The sequence below is a fragment of the Fusarium falciforme genome, chromosome 3, assembly GCF_026873545.1.
Source record: "Fusarium falciforme chromosome 3, complete sequence".
NCBI lineage: Eukaryota > Fungi > Ascomycota > Sordariomycetes > Hypocreales > Nectriaceae > Fusarium > Fusarium falciforme.
Window position 1 is genome coordinate 3034964 of NC_070546.1, and position 17116 is coordinate 3052079.

Sequence of the window (17116 nt, forward strand, 5' to 3'; positions counted from 1 at the left end):
CCGGCCGTGCCATTTTTATCTTTATGATTCGTTTTCCTTGCCCAAACTCCGTTTCCCAATACAGAAATGCAATACTTTTATGTTCGTCATGCTTTTGTTCTTTTCCTGGTCTTCAAACCCTGTCCAACTTTTCGAGACCCATGCAACTGCAACCGACCTCGTACGTTTGGACAATTATTGGTGCCTGACGTCCCCTGTTTAGAGCGCAGCCCTCCAGTTGTGCCATCCCAGGAGGTACACCTTGGCCATGAAAAGTGCAATCACGGAGCCAATGTACACGGCGCCAGTCAGGATGATGAGACCCCAGTACTCGCCGCCGTTGGCCTGAACGATGCTGCCGGCAATAGGAATACCAATCAGGCAAGCAAACGACACAATCGTGTACGAAGTAGCGTAGTAGCGTCCATACTCTTGCGTCTTGCAGAGCCTCCCGATACAGACAGGGGCAATGGCGATGCTGGTTCCGCTCGAGAAACCAAAGAGCAGCGTAAAGATGATGATGCCGGCCGTGGTGGAGCCCAAGGGCAGCCACACGCAAAAGCATGCAACAATGGCGAGAATGACGGCGAGAATGCTAACGTTGAAGGGGCCGATGACATCTGCGTAGTAACCAGGCAAAATTCGACCCACGACTGAGCCAGCGTTGAGGATCGGGATGAGGTTGTAAGAAAAGTCACTGCCAAAGCCCTTTTGCAACGCATAGGTCGAGATGTAGCCGAGGGGAATAAAGAGGGAAAACTCGAGAAGGAAGATGCCAATGGTCGTGAGGAGGAACGGCATGCTCTTGAAGATGCGAAAGTTGGGGTGCGCCGTGGCGTCCTTGGCCGGAGGTAGACGAGATCGTAGGAGGGAGATGCCCACCAAGCTGCAGCACAAGCACACGAGAGCAACGACTCGGGTTGCCCAGCCATAACCAATCTTTTCGATTAGCGACGTCAACATGAAAGGGTAGACGATACCACCCAGACCACCAGCCGTGGATGCGATGCCAGTTGCCAAGCCGCGTCGTGCCTTGAAGAAGTGACCGACAGCGGCGATCGAGGGTGTGAACAGTAGCGAGGTTCCAAAGCCAGTAAGAAGACTCCATGCGACAATGAATTGCCAGAGTTCTGAGACCCATCAGCATATTGAGGGACATTTAGTTGAGGAGTTCACTTACTAGTGGCGAAACTCATAAACACCATACCACCAACCGTAAAGACGGCTCCGGCAATGACGAGCCATCTCGGACCGTACTTGTCAAAGACAGGCCCAATGTAGACACCGCAGAAGAACGCGAGAAAGGTGTAGACGGAAAAGACCCATCCGACGGTTCCCTCGCTATACTCCTTAAGCTGGTTGTTCAACACGTAGGCCTGGAAGGTGCCGAGAGTGTTCATTAGTCCAAGTGAAGCGAATAGGGTGAACCACGAACCAGCGACCACGGACCATGCCTGCAAGCCGCCCTCGGGATACGTCTCTTGATAGGATGCCGTCGATGCTGTCGTCCGTTGCTTCTCGAGGTCGGTGCCTGGCTTCACGTCGCCTCCGTCGATGTGGTTGACATGGTCGATGATGTCGTTCTCATCGTGGAGGGCGCGCGAGGTGACTTGGTGACAATCCATAACGTCGGAGTTGCTTAGCGATGTCGATATTCCTTCTTGTTTGTTTCTAGTTGTCCAATTGATGCCGTGTCTTTAAACTGGCAGCATGTCGACTTGTCTCGAGTTGTCAGGAATTTCCAGAGCGGGGAGGCAAAAGAGGAAACCCTTGCCGGGAGGTCCAACTTATAACTGCTTCTGTAGAGTCGGGCATCGGCGCCGTCCCGAGCCAAGAGCGAGGCCCGCTTTCGGAGGGTGGGTTTGTTAACATTAGGGCGCTGTCCTGTCATGATGAAAAAAAGGTAATGAAAACTCGTCATTTGCTCGTCTCACTCCAGCTCCACCAAACCAGTGGGCATGGCATGGCATTTCGAGGTCATCCTTGACTGCCACCACCTCCCTCAGAGCCGTTCTATTGGGCACGCCCTGACGTCTTCTGCCTCCGCATGTGCGGATGGAGGCGCACTTGGACCTCCGCATTCTTTCTTCCGGTGAACGGGTCCTTTCCCCGACTTTTCCACATGCCGCTATCGTAGCCGAATATCGACAAAAGCTGACTAGAATGAGCCAATGCCGTTGAGTCACTTCGGGTTGCAACCATTCCTCGGATTTCCTTTGTTGCATCCGTGCATGCATGCACCAGATCGGCCGAGAACTGACTGCCGTCATATGCATTATTATTTGTCAATTGCATCATTAGCATCTCGACAACCAACTGAACTAACCTCCACGGCGGCTGAATAATCAAATCAAGCCTCCTCATCTTCCACCTCCTCCATGGTCACATGCCGTGATGGCGGGCCTCGTTCTGCTTGCCGAGATGCATCGTTATCCCCCGTTTTGAGGTAACCTTCCTTCTCGAGCCGGTCTGCCTCTTCCGGCTCCATCAAACCGCCTTGGCCTTGTCCCTTGTTCATCTTCAACTTGACTGCCGTGGGCACGAATGCCGAAACTGCTTCTTTCCTGAGATCGCGCACAATTGGCTTCGCCTCGTATACCGTCTTGGCCTCGACAGGAGGCGCTTCCTTCTTTGGTGGTCTGTCTCCTTCGTCTTGTCTTGTAGGGTTCTCTGCGGCTCTCCTTGCACGTCGCTCCGCCCACCATTTATCCATGACATCCTTGGGGATCGGGGGTGGTGTATCTCGCGGCATGGGAATGCTCTTTACGTCGTCGGGAACTTCTTCGTCGCTGGTAGTGGCATCGTTGGACCCTCTCCGCCTCTTTCCAAGTACTCCAGCTCCTGAGTCGCGATCTCTGTTGAATCCTCGTCCAAACGTAGGCGCATTTTCGCCCAATGTGTCTCTTGCCTTCCTCACAGCTCGAATCTCCTTCTCGAGCCCTTCCAGCACCTGCTCCTCATGCCGTGTGAGCTTGCCGCCGCTCGATGTAATCTTTTTTAGGTCGTCGATCTGTTTCTGGATACGGTCGGGGTTCTTTCGCGCGAGCTTTTCGTTGCGTCGTCCTTGCTGTTCGGCCTTGCCTAGAGGTAACGTTTAGAAAGGGGCGCGCGGGTTACGTCTACAGTGCGACATACCTTTTTTGATGGCCTTGGCCTTGTCAGCTTTGCGCTGAGCTTGAACTGGGTTGTAGTTTCGTTCTTTTGCCATCTTGGAGACGTGTCGAGGTGTCTGGTGTTTGCTCTTTGATGGAAAATGGAGCTAAAAGGGAGTATAGGCCGTAAATGAGACTCCAAGTCCGATTCGGAATGTCGAGGACGCGTCAAGTGTTGTTGTTTTAAGGTGAATGCGAATGCAACTGTCTTTGCTCGTGGGGCATGGCAGGAGCCTCACGACCTGTCGCGATCACCGGCAAGCACGGTCCACCCGCTGACTAAGGCCTAAACCAGCAGCTTCAACAGATACCTTAATGTTTCCGCGAACTACATATCGGTCACGGATGAACTAAGGAGGGGTATTTGATTCGTGTTCAAGGCCATAAACGACCCGAAGACAGGTTCCCCTTACTGAAGTGTCCGCTGAGAGCCAGACGGGATTTTACTCTCGACTGACCATAGATAATTAACCTCTAGAATGGAGGCGTGACCTCAACTTCGCAAGAACTCGACGTCGGGCTTTAAAGGTGATCAGGTATTGTCCTTCTAAACAGGAACCTATACTAATCCAACATGCACGGTCGACATGCTAGAAATCATCACCCTCACAGCCATCTGTAAATCCATGCGCCGCAAACACCACCTTGTTGTTCTTGAAACAACGAGAGTTGACAAGGCCTGGTGTATTGAACGTCGCCAGCCACTCGTGTCCGAACTGGTTGGGCTCGTCAAAGTACTCAAATTCGAAGGACGTAACGCCCTCGCCCAGACAGTCCTTGATGCTCGGGAGGAGAGTCTTCTTGCCGTGATCCCAGCTGGAGAAACCAGCACCTGGAGGTTTTGGTCAGCATCACCTCATCCCTTGGGGGAAGCGTCTGCAACTCACCATAGATTGTATAGTCGGCATACCAAAAGTGGTTGTTCCCTCTGCAAGTGCCAAAAGGCTCCTTGAGGTTCTGGGGTCGATTTTTCCGCTTAATGTCGAGCCGGTACTCGTAATTGCCGCGCTGCCAACTGCCGCCGCGCTTCCAGCTCAGTGGGTTATCGTCATCCTCCTTGTCGCACCCGTGTATGATGCGCTTGAATGAGCTGAGGCATTCGTCCTTGTTGTACTTTTTGGCGTTGCCTGTCAGGGATATGGTGTACTTGTGTTCATCTGGAGTGCCCTCATCAAACTTGCGTTCCTCTGTCCACCCTGCCCTGCTGGTATTGGGCTCCAACGAACTCCCTAGCTTCTCTCCGTTCTCTAACAGCAAGGAACTACAGAAACTCGACCGGCATAGGGATATGCGGCACTGGTCCTGATTACTGCGGCGAGAAGTGCACATCGAGCTGTGACTACAAGAGCGAATGCGACCCGGGATGGGGCATCAAATGGTCCAACAACTCCGGCTGCCCGCTGAACGTTTGCTGTAGTGAGTTTGGCTTCTGCGGAACTATTGACAGTTACTGCAAGGGCAAGAAGGTTACCTCGCCCGAGTGCTCGGGCAGAAGCTCAGAGAAGAGGACCATCGGATACTATGAAGGATGGAACTTGGAGCGACCCTGTGGCAGTAAGTTGATAGCCTTTCGTAGTGTTGCTTCTCCAATGCTGACTGAGGCTACAGGAATGGAACCTGAAGAGATCCCTTTGGGTACAGATTCTGGTACTTGATAGGTTTACTGAGATTCAGATGCTGATTGTTCGTTTTAGGATGGTACACCCACATCAATTTCGCATTCGCCTTGATCAACCCGAAGACCTATTTCGTTCAGGCTATGGACTCCAACACGGCCAAGCTGTACGACCGTGTGACTGACCTGAAGGACAAAGACTCGAGCCTAGAAGTTTGGATCGGTACGAATAGTCTAGCCTTCAGTGACGGTGAGATAAAAAGGCTAACGAACAATTAGCTATCGGTGGTTGGGCTATGAATGACCCTGGCCCCTACCGCAAGGTCTTTTCTGAACTTGCCAAGTCCGAAAAGGCGCAGGACGCCTTCTTCTTGTCTCTACTCTCGTTTCTGGAGAACCACAACTTTGACGGCGTCGATATTGACTGGGAGTATCCCGTCGCAGAAGACCGTGGTGGTGCTGAAGAGGACTTTGACAACTTTGTCAAGCTCCTTCGCCGTTTGAGAAGAGCCCTGAATAACTCTAGCCGAAAGTACGGATTGACCATCACATTGGTGAGTGAAAAGCCATTCTTTCAAGTTGCCCATGACATCTACTGATCCAGTCATAACAGCCAGCCTCTTATTGGTATCTGAAAGGATTCAATATCGTCGAGCTGGAACCATACGTCGACTGGTACAACATCATGACCTATGACATTCGTACGTGACGGAACAGTATCTGAGGCTCAAGAATTCGCTGACCCGAGCTATAGATGGCGTATGGGACAAGCACGTGGAAGATATTGGAAACATTGCGCAGGCGCACACGAACCTGACCGAGATTGACGCCTCGCTGGAGCTCATGTGGAGGAACAACATCAACCCCGACCGGGTGATCATGGGCCTTGGCTTTTACGGTCGAAGTAAGTCAAGCCGTATAGAGGATCTAAGACCACAGAGAACTTACAGAACCAGGCTTCACAATGAAAGACCCCAAATGCATGAAAGCTGGATGTCCTTTCAAGACGGGTGCCGACAAGGGTAAGTGTACAGGTACAGAGGGCGTTCTCTCAGCAGCCGAGATCAACAAGATCATCAAGAGCGGCGGCAAGGTCTCCTTTGACGAAGAGGCGGCCGTAAAGATAGTCACATGGGACGAGGACCAGTGGGTGAGCTGGGACGATGCCGAGACGCTCAAGATGAAGATGGATTACGCCAACAAGCGCTGCCTTGGAGGGTCAGTCAACCTGAGTCCTGTCGCTGTGTCCATCACTAACGAGTTTCACTCTAGCACTATGGTCTGGGCCATTGATCTTGACGACGGCACTCTTATTGAAGCCCTGGGCTCCAATCTCGAGCGTGAAAAGTCGGAGCTGAATCCTGCCATGCCCAATCCTTGGCCGGGACTTGCCATCTACGGATCAGACAAGGAACTATCGAAGACGGTCTGAGAATGTGAATAGCTACCTAGCCCCTTGCTCTCTAGAGTTGATACAATTTAAGACGGGAATCCACTTCGTTTCTGCACGGATGCAAACAAGCATATGGAGCTTAAAGCCAACGGCGACAAGGTCTTGTTTGCAAGGACAGGGGTTGTAGATCAAACAGCCCACGCAGACAAGTGGTACGGCCACTCATTTTGTGATGCCTTTAAGTGTCTCTTACACCTGACTCTTTCTCCCATCTCAAAAAAAGCTCAAAATGCGAGGCTCGTCGGCTGTGGTATGGCTCCGAGAAAAGAATCCCTGGAAGCCTCCTGAGCCTGGCATGCCTTGCCTTCCAGAAGAGCGCCCACGTCCTTTGACAGCTTCATCCGAGTGCCAGGGCTCGAAAGAAAGCCCGTTCTTCACAAAACTCCCAAAAGAAATACGCCTCGAGATCCTCCGCCAGGCTATCGGTGGCACCGATATTCATATCGAGCTCGACTACGACTACCCTGCAACATTGAGGAAGCCACCCACCAAGAATCACGCCTCCCGGATAAGCTTTCAGTACGGGGAGACTTGGTGCAACAGAACTCATACCCGTTGGGAGAAGCACGTTATCGTACCCAATAGATGGAAGCCCAAGAAGTGGCGCTGGTGGAGCTGTGTATGCCATCGTCTCGGCTGGACGCCCTTTGACGGGACAGCTTGCATGGCCGAGGACGACCCTTCGTTTGATAGATGCAAGTATGGCGTAAACGAATGGTGCAAGTCTACCCCCGGGGAGTTCCCTTCAAAATGCCACGTTGGGGCTATGGGATGGCTTCTCTGCTGTCGACAGGCGTGAGTTGTTTCATTATGCGTGAATGGCACAAGCTGACCTTCATCAAGATACCGAGAAGGCATTCAAGTTCTCTATTCGACCAATGCGTTTCTTCTTTCCAATACCGAGGTCATATTAAGTCTACCAAAACTTCTTGTGCCCTCCAGACTTGAGTCCATGACTCGGGTGGAAATGCTCTGGAGAATCCATCCCTTTCGGGAGCAGCAGGAACAAGATCCGCCACTATCGGATTTGGATGCCTTCTTGACGCTTACTGAGCAAGCGCCCGTGATATTACCCAGCCTGGAAATGTTGTACATCTCCCTCCTGGGAGATATGTACGCGGCCGGGGGGGATACGTGTCATCAAAATTACGCCACAGAGCACGTATACCGCAAGGTCGAACAAGTCGTCATGAAGCCGATGGAGGACATGATCAAGAAATTCCCCCACCTCAGTACCTGCATCATCGCTCTCCCGTCATCATGTTACGGTGCAGAGAAGCGGCATGCATTGGAAAATGGGGGTAGGGTGCTTGAGCGGCACTCTCACAAAGCCGAGCGCATCTGGCGCGAGCTTCGAGGTGCGCCGACCTTAGATGGCTATTGGATTCAAATTGGTCACCGATATATGGGCGGGCCTTACTGGCTTGAGAAACTCATAGGTTTCTATGAACCACCTGAAAGGGAGCCCGAGCCAATGGATATCTTGTACACGATGGCGGGTTACTCACCTTGGGGGGATAGGGGGGGCAGACTAATTAATCCGTACACGTAAGATGCGCCTCTCCTACTCGACCCTGCTACATCCTTGCCTATATTCACCAAGTCGGTTCCGGGAGCGCAGAGGAGATGCGAGTCGCCGGGCCTGTGGTCCCAATGCAGTACCAGTATCCAAGGTAGAGGTCAGAGCAGTCTCGGCTCACACTGGGATTCCACGCGTAAAAGTCACTTGGGATCATTTTGTTAGCGAATACATCTAGGAAGAAATACGATGAAGCACGTACTCGTTGCTGATTCCGGCACCCTTGGCAATCTTTGTGCAATAGTCGCCTTCTTGGACAAGGTAGAATCGCTTGCAGCCACCGACCATACAGTCCTCGGCCTTGTCAGTGCAAGAGTCGGGATGAGATTGAATATTTCTTCTTACCTCACGGGGAAAAGGCGTAGCCACGGGGTTTGGGCAACCTAGGGCATTAGAGACCACAGCCGAAGGCCGAATTGAAGCTGTGGCTTCGGTAGGATCGGGATGCTGAACGGTTGGTGCGCTGGGGAACGAGACAGGGTCCGAAGTTGGGTTGGGCACCGGCGCGTATACACCAGTAGAGGCATCTGGGGTGTCAGTGACAGGCTGCGTATGCTGAGAGCCCGTGGCAATATCCGTCACAGGACAGACAGTTGTGGACACAAGAATGGTCTCAGTGGTGAAGTGAGGACCATCTAGGCAGTCGGACGTCTCCACTCCAGGGGCACAAGAGTAAAAAGTCAGCACGCGAGTGGTATAGACCGTTGAAGTAGTCCACTGCGTCGGGGGATTGGTGTAGGAGACTGTAGACTTAGGGGCGCTGCGGTCCATAGTTGAAGTGCTCAACTGCGCTGTGCCTCGTCGGGTAGACTTGGTCTGCCTCGGAGGAGTGTAATCTGTAGCTGAAGCACTCGTCTCTTCGTGGCCGGTTGTACCATGATCATCCGTAGTGTGATCTACCGTTAAAGGGCTTGAATGGGTCGTATCTCCCTGACTAGACTCAGTAGACTCGGATGTATGTATCTCTGTGGTTCTGGGGACCGAGGTTTCGCTATACTCTGCCATCGAGGTGCTGTCTGATGTTCCAACAGAACTCTTAGTCTTTGTGATAAATGTGACGCCTGGCTCAGAGCTCGTCAGACTCTCAGAAGAAGCCGTGTACAGAAGGCTAGTCTGGGCTGCGGTTGTGCTTCCAGAGCCCAAGGTGGTCGAATGCAGCCATGAGGTAAACGTAGGGGCTGTAGGAGCAGAAGTTGTAGTGGTCTTGTCGACTCTACTTGCAGCGTGTTGCACTCCTATACAGACCCAGTATTGAATCTTGAGATTGTCGCAGGTGTGCTTCTTGGCATCGCCAACGGCCGGGTTCCATGCAAAGAACTGCTCCTCGGTGATCCCTATGTGCTTGATGATGCTATCGCACGTGTCTTGCCTGTAAGTGCGCATGAGAATACCACTCACTGTCATTTTGAGGGTCTAGGACAACTTACTTGGTTACCTGCCACGTCCTATTGCAATTCTTGGCCATGCCTTTCTGTGTTTGGTCTTCCTTCGGGGCAGGTGTACGAGAGGGTATGATACCCGTTCTCGTGGTTGGAGAACCATGTACTCCGACGCAGTACCACTGATTCTCAACGATGCCCTTGGAGCATTCCTTACCCACGCTTGGATTCCACTTGACAAAGTCCTCAAGAGAAAACATGTAGAACATGAGCAAGATGAGCTCGCAGTCTTCATGAGGAGCCGCCTTGTACCAGGCCTTGCAATCTTTCGTCTGTCCAGAAGGCACCACAATCGGCTCGGCCGTGACCGTAGGTGGCATAGGGTACTCCTTCTCCCACGGCATATGAGCAGCGGCGCAGTAGTAGTACCCCTTATCTAAACTCTCGCACTGAGATTCGACTCCAGGGTTAGAACTGAAAAAGTCATCCTTGGAGATGTATCCTCTGTTGATGATGAAGTCACAGGTATCGCCCTTTCAATGTCGTCAGCATAATTTCCCATCGCTCTCCAAAGTAGGATGGATGTGCCTACCTCCTTGGCTTGGTGCCACGCCTTGCAAGTCTTGGAAGCGCCCTTGTGGGTGGGGAAAGGCGTCCAGTTCCAGTCAATGGTCGGGCTAGGCTTTGGCGTATAGTCAGGGATGGAGATTGTCGTGCTGGGACGGTGGAAGCCAAAGTTTTTGGTGGTAGTATGCTTCATGGGAGCGTTGATACAAACCCACCACCCGATGAAGAGCCCTGAGCAGTCATCCAGCACCACCGGGTTCCATTGCTTGCTGGACAGAGCATAGTGAGTTACTGCCATTGTCCGCGTGGAATTATGGGCAAGGTCTTACAAATTTTTGAGAGTCATCCTCCAGTTTCCATAGTTTGAAACAATCGACTCGCATGTATCGCCACGCTCGACCTTGTGCCAGTCCTTGCAGTTGCTTGGCTGGCCTTCTTGAGTTCTCTGGGGAGGCCATTCGGTATCTTCGGTCGGGCTGGCCAGTTCCCACGTACCGATGGGATTCCGGATCGAGTAAGTTGTATCAGCCTTAGTGGAAGTGTTCCTGGGAACTTGGGTAGCGAAGGTTCTGATGGTGGTGGTAGGTTCTTGACCGTGGCCAGCTGGCGCCGAAGTAACCCGGCTCGATGCCTTTGTAGCAAAGGTAGAGAATGTAGAAGATTGGACTGATCCCGTGCTCAAAGCGTCTTGGTCAACACCAACGCAGTATGCATAGGTGAGCCAAAAGTTCTTGCTGCAGTCCTTGGAGACTGCTGGGTTCCATTTCAGAAACTCAGCGCGGGTAATGCCATATTCAGACATGACAGTGTCACAATCATCGCCCTTCTTTACCGTGTGAAATGCGTTGCAGTTGGAGGCGATTCCCTTCAAGGTGTCGCTACCAGGTCTGGAGCCCGCGGCGCCAGAGACACCCAAGAGCACAGCAAAGACTAGAATAAACGGGATCATGGTCAAACATGAAGCCCTTGGAGTTTGTGTTTGAATGAATGAATATGAATGATATGAGAAGAAGAGAAAAAAAACGAATGTGTTGAGAGTGAATGCCGTTGGTGGAAGAGACTGTTGAGTGTTGAAAGATTGTGGGATAACTGATAAAAGGATTTGGGCATGTGTTGAACACAACAAAACTAGTACCTCCAACTTCTCAGAGTATAGCTCATGATGCTATTGTTGCGACAGACCAACACGATCAAGTGACGATACGTCGTTCCATGTTGGCTGTACTGCAAGTCATCACCCTTAGCTCATCTCACCCAGGGTCATCATCTCCGCAAGGGACTACTCCACATGATGCAGGTCCTTGCTTTCCAGGACCTCAGCTTTAAGTCAAAGCACGCAGGATCGCATCTGTGGGCCTTTGTACCGCTACATAGCTAGGATGGAGCTCGTATGCCGCTGAGCACGAGCCCCGTCCATACGACTTTGTTGGTTGTGGGTGACTTTGGGCGTCTGTATCAGCTGCAAGAATCGTCAATATCATAGTTTGACTCATTCCAACGTCGAAGGGAAATATTCAAGGGGCTTTGGAGGCCATCATGTCATGCAAAGACGCTATTCAAGCTCAACGTGGGCTTGTTCGGTTTGGCGAAATGTAGAGAGCTATGGACGAGAAATGTCGACACAGAGGCTCAAATACTAGCCTGGTTCAGCTGCGACTCGGAACAGTTCTTGTCAGACACGGACAAATCCTGCCATGGCCACCCTCTTTGCCCTCATTGCCCTGGGCCTCGGAAGCGTCCCAGTTAACGCTGGCAGTCGCATGTGGGAAACCCCCATCAACTATGCCCAAGCCAACGAAGTCGACGGGGTCTCAATGGCCTTTTCCTCCAACACAACGGATGCCTCCAAGCGCTGGATCACCATGAATCCGGGTCCAGATAGGTTCGACGATCACATCTGGCCAGATCGGACCATCACCTACGCCTACAACAGCGAGGAGGATGAGGAGGCCATCTCCCTCATCTTCGACGACGCTACTAAGTTATGGGCCGCTGCCGGCCTCCCCGAAGATGTATTCAAGTATGACAAGATTTCTCGTCAAGATTGCATGAACAATCGAGAGGATTGCATGTTGGTCTCTGAAGAAAAGGTTGTCAACTCGGCCACTAGTCTCGCCTTGTCGCGGGGTAGCAAGGAGTTCTTCCCGATCGCACCAACTATGAGGCTCAACCTGGATGAGAACATTGGCCACATGAACGTCAGACTTAACGTTGCCCACGAGATAGGGGTAAGACTTAGTGATTTGTGAGCCAGTGTCTGGGGACTAACCTTGACTTTGTAGCACGCCTGGGGCCTCCATCATGAGCACCAGAACCCTACGTACTGGAAGCACACCAGCGAGCATCCCAGCCTAGTCGAGTTTGACATTGAGGAACAATTCAAGTGCGATAACCTCAATGACTTTGAGAGAGTCATGCGAAATATCGAGCACGATGAGCTCCCGGCCAAGGCGGCCGACATGAAGGAAAAGGTGTGTAATGACTACTACATGGCCATTAGGAAAGGGTTCGTTGGTGCCGAGAACTGGCTCCCCCTCAGAAAGTCCACTACACGGTACAGGATGAGGGCCCAGGAGATTGACTGGACCTCCATCATGATATATCCAAGCGACGCGGGCGGCATCCCCGACCAAGCTGGTGGCAAACGTAGGAACATCCTGGTGAGGAAGGACGATACGGTGATTCCTCGCTCCAAAGGGCCCAACACTCGAGACGCCAAGGCCATCATGTGGCTGTATGACTACAGGCCCCGCAAGCGCGATGGAGGTTTGCTGTGGGACGCTGGGCTGAAGATGGCTGAGTTGTTTGACAAGATCCGTCTCAACTGCCCGGAGAGGCCCGCCTGAGGGGATGGTCATTCATCAGTTCGATACCGCATGTTGTTTGTTTAGATCCATAGCTTCTAGTATAAATCAGCTCCTGTTCGTGCCCTCTACCATATCACGTATCAACCATGCTTCAAGCCGAGATGTGTTTCGGAATCTGGCATATATTCTATTTGAGTTGAGAGCGCATCGAGCAAGTTTGACTTCTCGGCTACCTGGGAGCGTGCCGCTTAAACCTCGGCTAATCGAGCTCTCACTCAACGCATCGCGTTCATCCACTCATTCACTCGCATTCATTCTCCTACACATGACACCAAAGATACCCCAAACGCTGATTGTAAACTGAACAAAGTGACCATTTTTATTTTCACTATCAAGAGACCTGATTGCACCCTTTTTTCCTTCTCTTTGCACTGCGGACCGGTGTATAAACCCCAGCATTTTCCCAGCCCCTTTCAAGCCACGAACTCAAGATCACAAGACAACCATCCACATTGCCAAAAGACTTGAGACACACTTATCCGAATCCTTCAAGACAACTGCTCCCACGAGCAAAATGGTGGCAACCGGCAAGATTGCCCTGCCTGAGCACTGGACCGAGCTCAGTGCGGCCCGGATACAGCGCAAGAGATGCGCCGACGATGTCGACGCTATCAAGAAGGTCTGCCTAACAGAGTGCGGCCAGCGACACGTGGTGGATTGTGAAAAGTGCTTTCCAAAGACTCTAGATCGCATGCGCGATCGGTACTGCGAGGCCGAGGGCAGGGAGTGGTTCACGCAGCGAACGGCGTTCCTTAATGAGCTGGACACCCTATTCACTGACGTCAAGGACCACAAGATCGACCTCCGGTCTATCGAGGACAGAATCGAGGCGGAGAAGGAGGCGTGGTATCGATGGGTGCTCCGCATGTACCCCCAGTTTCTGTCCGCTGCCGACAGCGGTGCCGACCAGGATGAGCTGAGGGCCATGCTGGATGACCCGGACAGGTCGCGCGAAGAGCTTATCGAGAGGATCTGGGAGGGCGTTGGAAAGATTCCAGGCTGGTCTTCCGAAGTGGACAACATCACGCTCAAGGTCGAGGAGGACAAGAACTACGGGGCAGACCTCAAACAGCGCTACATCGCATGGTTCTTTAAAGACCGATTGACCGGGGCGCTGCTCGAGCACGCGCAAAAGTACCTTGACGCGTACGAGTCGAGCGAGTCAATGACCATCGAGGAAGTCATCGACCGCATCTCGCAGGACCGCAAGGCGAGCCTCAGCTCGCAGCCACAGCGGGATAACCATAGAAGACGGCTAGATGAGCTACGAAGGGCCAAGACAGCTTTTGAACATAAGCAGAACATGGCTAGGGCCCAGGCGAGCCAGACCCCCGTTGTGGCCGAGGAGCTTTACGACCTTCCGTCATGCGCAGTATGCGGCGGCGCGGCAGATCAGAAGAACGTCCTCTCGTGCTCACTGTGTCAAGCTGTGACACACCTGAGTGGCCAGAAGAGGCTAACGGTGTATTGCTCGGAGGAGTGTTTTAACAAAGGACACGTAAGTTGTCAAGTCTCCGTGTACTGGACCATGCTAACCATAGTAGGAGGAACATATTGAAAAGGAACACGACTGCGAGGCGGGAGAAAGGTGTGCGCAAATCTACGACGAGGATACTGAGATGTCAGACGGGGAATATCAGGCGGTTGTTTGTAAGGATTGCGTCGAGCAGAAGGAGGCCTCGCTGTTCTGCACGGAGCGGTGCGCTGCGGCGAATCTGCCCCGGCACATGGAAGATAAGCACGGAAAGACGGCCGGGGATGAGGTCAAGAAGCTGGCGGAGCCGCTGTCGGAGCTATTGGAGAAGAGGTTGAAGGAGAGTAATCCGGGGTTGAAGGTTTCGCTGGCCGAATGACCTGGTTTGTTTGTATCAATACTGGCCGAATAGATGCTGGGCTGGGAACAAATACAACACTTGCAAAGGACTGAATATCAACTCTGATGGCCTCTAGATATCATGTGAAGTCGAATATATGCTCACGGGGCTGGTGGGTCATGCCGGAATGCATGTGGATGTGGAGCCGTCTATTATCCGATCGTCTTCGGCGATTGAGGCTCCGTTCGGCTCCTCTTTACGCCGGCCCCTGCCCGCAGAACCTCCGTCATCAGCACCTCGGAGTATTTTTTTCCATCTTGTCGCATTCATCAAGAAGAGGTAGAACCTCTTCGCGTGCCTATTCTCTCTTCTTCACGACGCAGAGCTCATCGATTGCCCATTGGCGCCATCACAGAGGCATCCGTGCATTCCAGTCATGGAGAGCGAATCTCCTGCCACCGCCGGCGGTGCTACCCCGGTGCGCAAGAGGATCTCTACGGCCTGTGAGGCGTGTCGCGTAACAAAGATCAAGTGCCAACCGAGTGAGCAGCCAGGAGTCTGTCGCAAGTAGGTCTCCATCGGCCTTCACTTGCTGAGGACTTCAATTGACAGATGCCAGATGTCTCGAGTCCAAGAAGGAATGCATATCACGAACAGGACCCCGGACACGGCGGAGGAGAACAAAATTGTAGGCTCACCATCACTTTCAAAGATATGGGAATATATGTTTACAATCGTCAGCGTCTTTGATGGCCATCAATCGCAACCCCAACCTCCTCCGCCACCAGCTCCGTCAAAGACATTCACCATCGACTTTGACGTGCCCTCGCTGCCAGAGGTGGACGAGAACTTTGACGCCCTGCGAGACTCCCATTCTCAAATGATAGATTCCATCTTTCCATCGGATCAAGAGTCGGATGCTCTCAGTGCCCCAGATTCGCCGCCTACGGGATTCCCGACGCCGGGCTCGTCGAATATCACGCACTCCATTCAGTCACTACACGCAAAGCCGCAGTTCAACCTCGATTCGGCGGCATCCCTATTAGCTTCGTTTCGGGGCATGTTGGTACACTATCCTGTGGTTTCTCTCAAGCCTGAAGAGACAGTATCAAGTCTGGCCGCTTCTCGGCCGTTCGTTCTACTAGCCATCCTTTCAGCGGCATCTGGATCGAGGACACTGCAGGGACATACTCTATACGACGAGGAGTTTCGAAAAGTTCTAGGCCTAAAGTTTGTCGCTGGTGGAGAGAGAAGTATGGAGCTTCTTCAGGGCATTCTCATCTACTGCGCCTGGTAAGTACTCTCCAGGTCACGGAGTAATGCAAGACTCAACAGTTCAGGTACCCCTTCCACCTCCGCCCCAAGAACAAGCAAGCCTTCCAATACTACCGAATGGCCGGCGACCTCGTCCACGACCTTGACCTCGAAGAGGAAAACCCGGAGCTCATCACCACGCCGCCCGGCGCCATGACCGCATCGCAGCTCGACCGTCTGCGCGCCTACCTGGGCTACTACTACGCCGTGTCAAAGTACGTCCTCGGCCACCCGCACACGCGGCCCCTCGTTGCTTACCATCCCAGCTACATGACGGCGTGGAAGAGGATGGACCAGCTGGCTTGCCCCTGGACGCCCTGGACGGCTACCTGCTGCGATGTGCTGCAACGGTGCGCAGAGGCTGATGGGGATCTTGCGCTGTCTTATCTTGCCAGGTTGGCGAGCTCGACGAACACGGCCAATAAATCGATTCGCGATAACAACACCCAGTCGGCTCAACAGGTTCAGTTGCTTTTGTTGGGACTCGAGGCTCAGCATAGGGAACTGAAGGAGGCCATGTTGCCTCATATAGCCCGGTCAGGTAAGCACCCCTACCACTATATCCAGCCCAAACTTATACGTTTCAGCACCCGTAAGGCTAGCGGACCTCTTCTTCAACGTCTTTCTTCAAGGTGGCGCCGTCTTCTATTTAACCCGCAAGATCGCTCCCTCAGGTTTCGTCCACCCTCCTGCGTCCCGCCTCCGCAGCTGCGTCACCAACCTGCGTGCTTTGTTCGACTACCTCACCGACCTGGGACAGTCAGGCTTTATGTCTTTCACCAGCGTCGACTGGACGAAATTTATCCTCTCCGTCATCCTCGCAGTCCGCCTCTCGTTCCCCATGTCGGAGGTCAAAGACTGGGATCACGCCTGGGCGCGCGAAGAGCTGCGCTTCGAGGCCTTCCTCGAGACCATGTGTGACGGCGCCGACCTGACGCCCGTGAGCACAAGGGTCGACGTCCTCTCTGCGGGACGCGTCGTCTTGCGTGTACTCAAGGAAAAGTACGACCGCCGGGTCGCCATGCTCAACATGACGGCCTCGCACGGGAAGGGACTCGGCCCGCAGGGGTGTCCAATGTTTGACCGCAGCATGGAGCCGTACATTTCAGCGTGGGATACGGGGTTCGACATGAGCTCAGTGATGCCACCGCTCCCGCCTCAGCAGCAGAGCCAGCAGGAAGGACAGCAGGCTGTGTTCCATGACCTGTGGGCGACCATGACCATGGGCTGGGCGAATGACAGTCTGATGGACGACCAGGATATCTAGCCAGTGTCCCCCCCCCCATCCCATCAATGAGTCTATCGGATAATGAAACCCAGTCCCTTGGATACCCCATGTGTCTACCTACGCCTGCTGCTACCGTCGCAGACGGATCGTTCGTTCCGGTACCGGATAC

The 17116-nt window shown here is 53.0% G+C and overlaps 5 protein-coding genes and 1 pseudogene across 6 annotated transcripts, besides 1 other annotated feature; 3 read left to right on the forward strand and 3 right to left on the reverse strand.

Annotated features, from left to right (window-relative positions):
• Positions 1-198: 198 nt before the first annotated feature.
• On the reverse strand, positions 199-1604 carry NCS54_00422600 (Hypothetical protein; the record flags this gene model as incomplete). The annotated part of the gene is made up of 2 exons (XM_053149771.1): positions 199-1109; positions 1160-1604. 2 exons carry the CDS (start codon positions 1602-1604, stop codon positions 199-201), a joined length of 1356 nt encoding a protein of 451 aa, XP_053005746.1.
• A 725-nt stretch (positions 1605-2329) lies between these two features.
• On the reverse strand, positions 2330-3187 carry NCS54_00422700 (Hypothetical protein; the record flags this gene model as incomplete). Its single annotated transcript, XM_053149772.1, has 2 exons — positions 2330-3060; positions 3115-3187. 2 exons carry the CDS (start codon positions 3185-3187, stop codon positions 2330-2332), a joined length of 804 nt encoding a protein of 267 aa, XP_053005747.1.
• Positions 3188-4399: 1212 nt separating this feature from the next.
• NCS54_00422800 lies at positions 4400-6178 on the forward strand (annotated as a pseudogene). The gene is made up of 8 exons: positions 4400-4685; positions 4740-4778; positions 4826-4969; positions 5026-5300; positions 5360-5447; positions 5501-5650; positions 5703-5964; positions 6019-6178.
• Positions 4400-6178: a sequence feature.
• Positions 6179-7794: 1616 nt separating this feature from the next.
• On the reverse strand, positions 7795-10673 carry NCS54_00422900 (Hypothetical protein; the record flags this gene model as incomplete). The annotated part of the gene is made up of 5 exons (XM_053149773.1): positions 7795-7924; positions 7981-9147; positions 9206-9690; positions 9750-9993; positions 10054-10673. 5 exons carry the CDS (start codon positions 10671-10673, stop codon positions 7795-7797), a joined length of 2646 nt encoding a protein of 881 aa, XP_053005748.1.
• A 2432-nt stretch (positions 10674-13105) lies between these two features.
• Positions 13106-14444, forward strand: NCS54_00423000 (Hypothetical protein; the record flags this gene model as incomplete). Its single annotated transcript, XM_053149774.1, has 2 exons — positions 13106-14089; positions 14136-14444. 2 exons carry the CDS (start codon positions 13106-13108, stop codon positions 14442-14444), a joined length of 1293 nt encoding a protein of 430 aa, XP_053005749.1.
• A 397-nt stretch (positions 14445-14841) lies between these two features.
• On the forward strand, positions 14842-16986 carry NCS54_00423100 (Hypothetical protein; the record flags this gene model as incomplete). The annotated part of the gene is made up of 5 exons (XM_053149775.1): positions 14842-14972; positions 15025-15093; positions 15147-15698; positions 15746-16260; positions 16307-16986. 5 exons carry the CDS (start codon positions 14842-14844, stop codon positions 16984-16986), a joined length of 1947 nt encoding a protein of 648 aa, XP_053005750.1.
• Between the last annotated feature and the right edge of the window lie 130 nt (positions 16987-17116).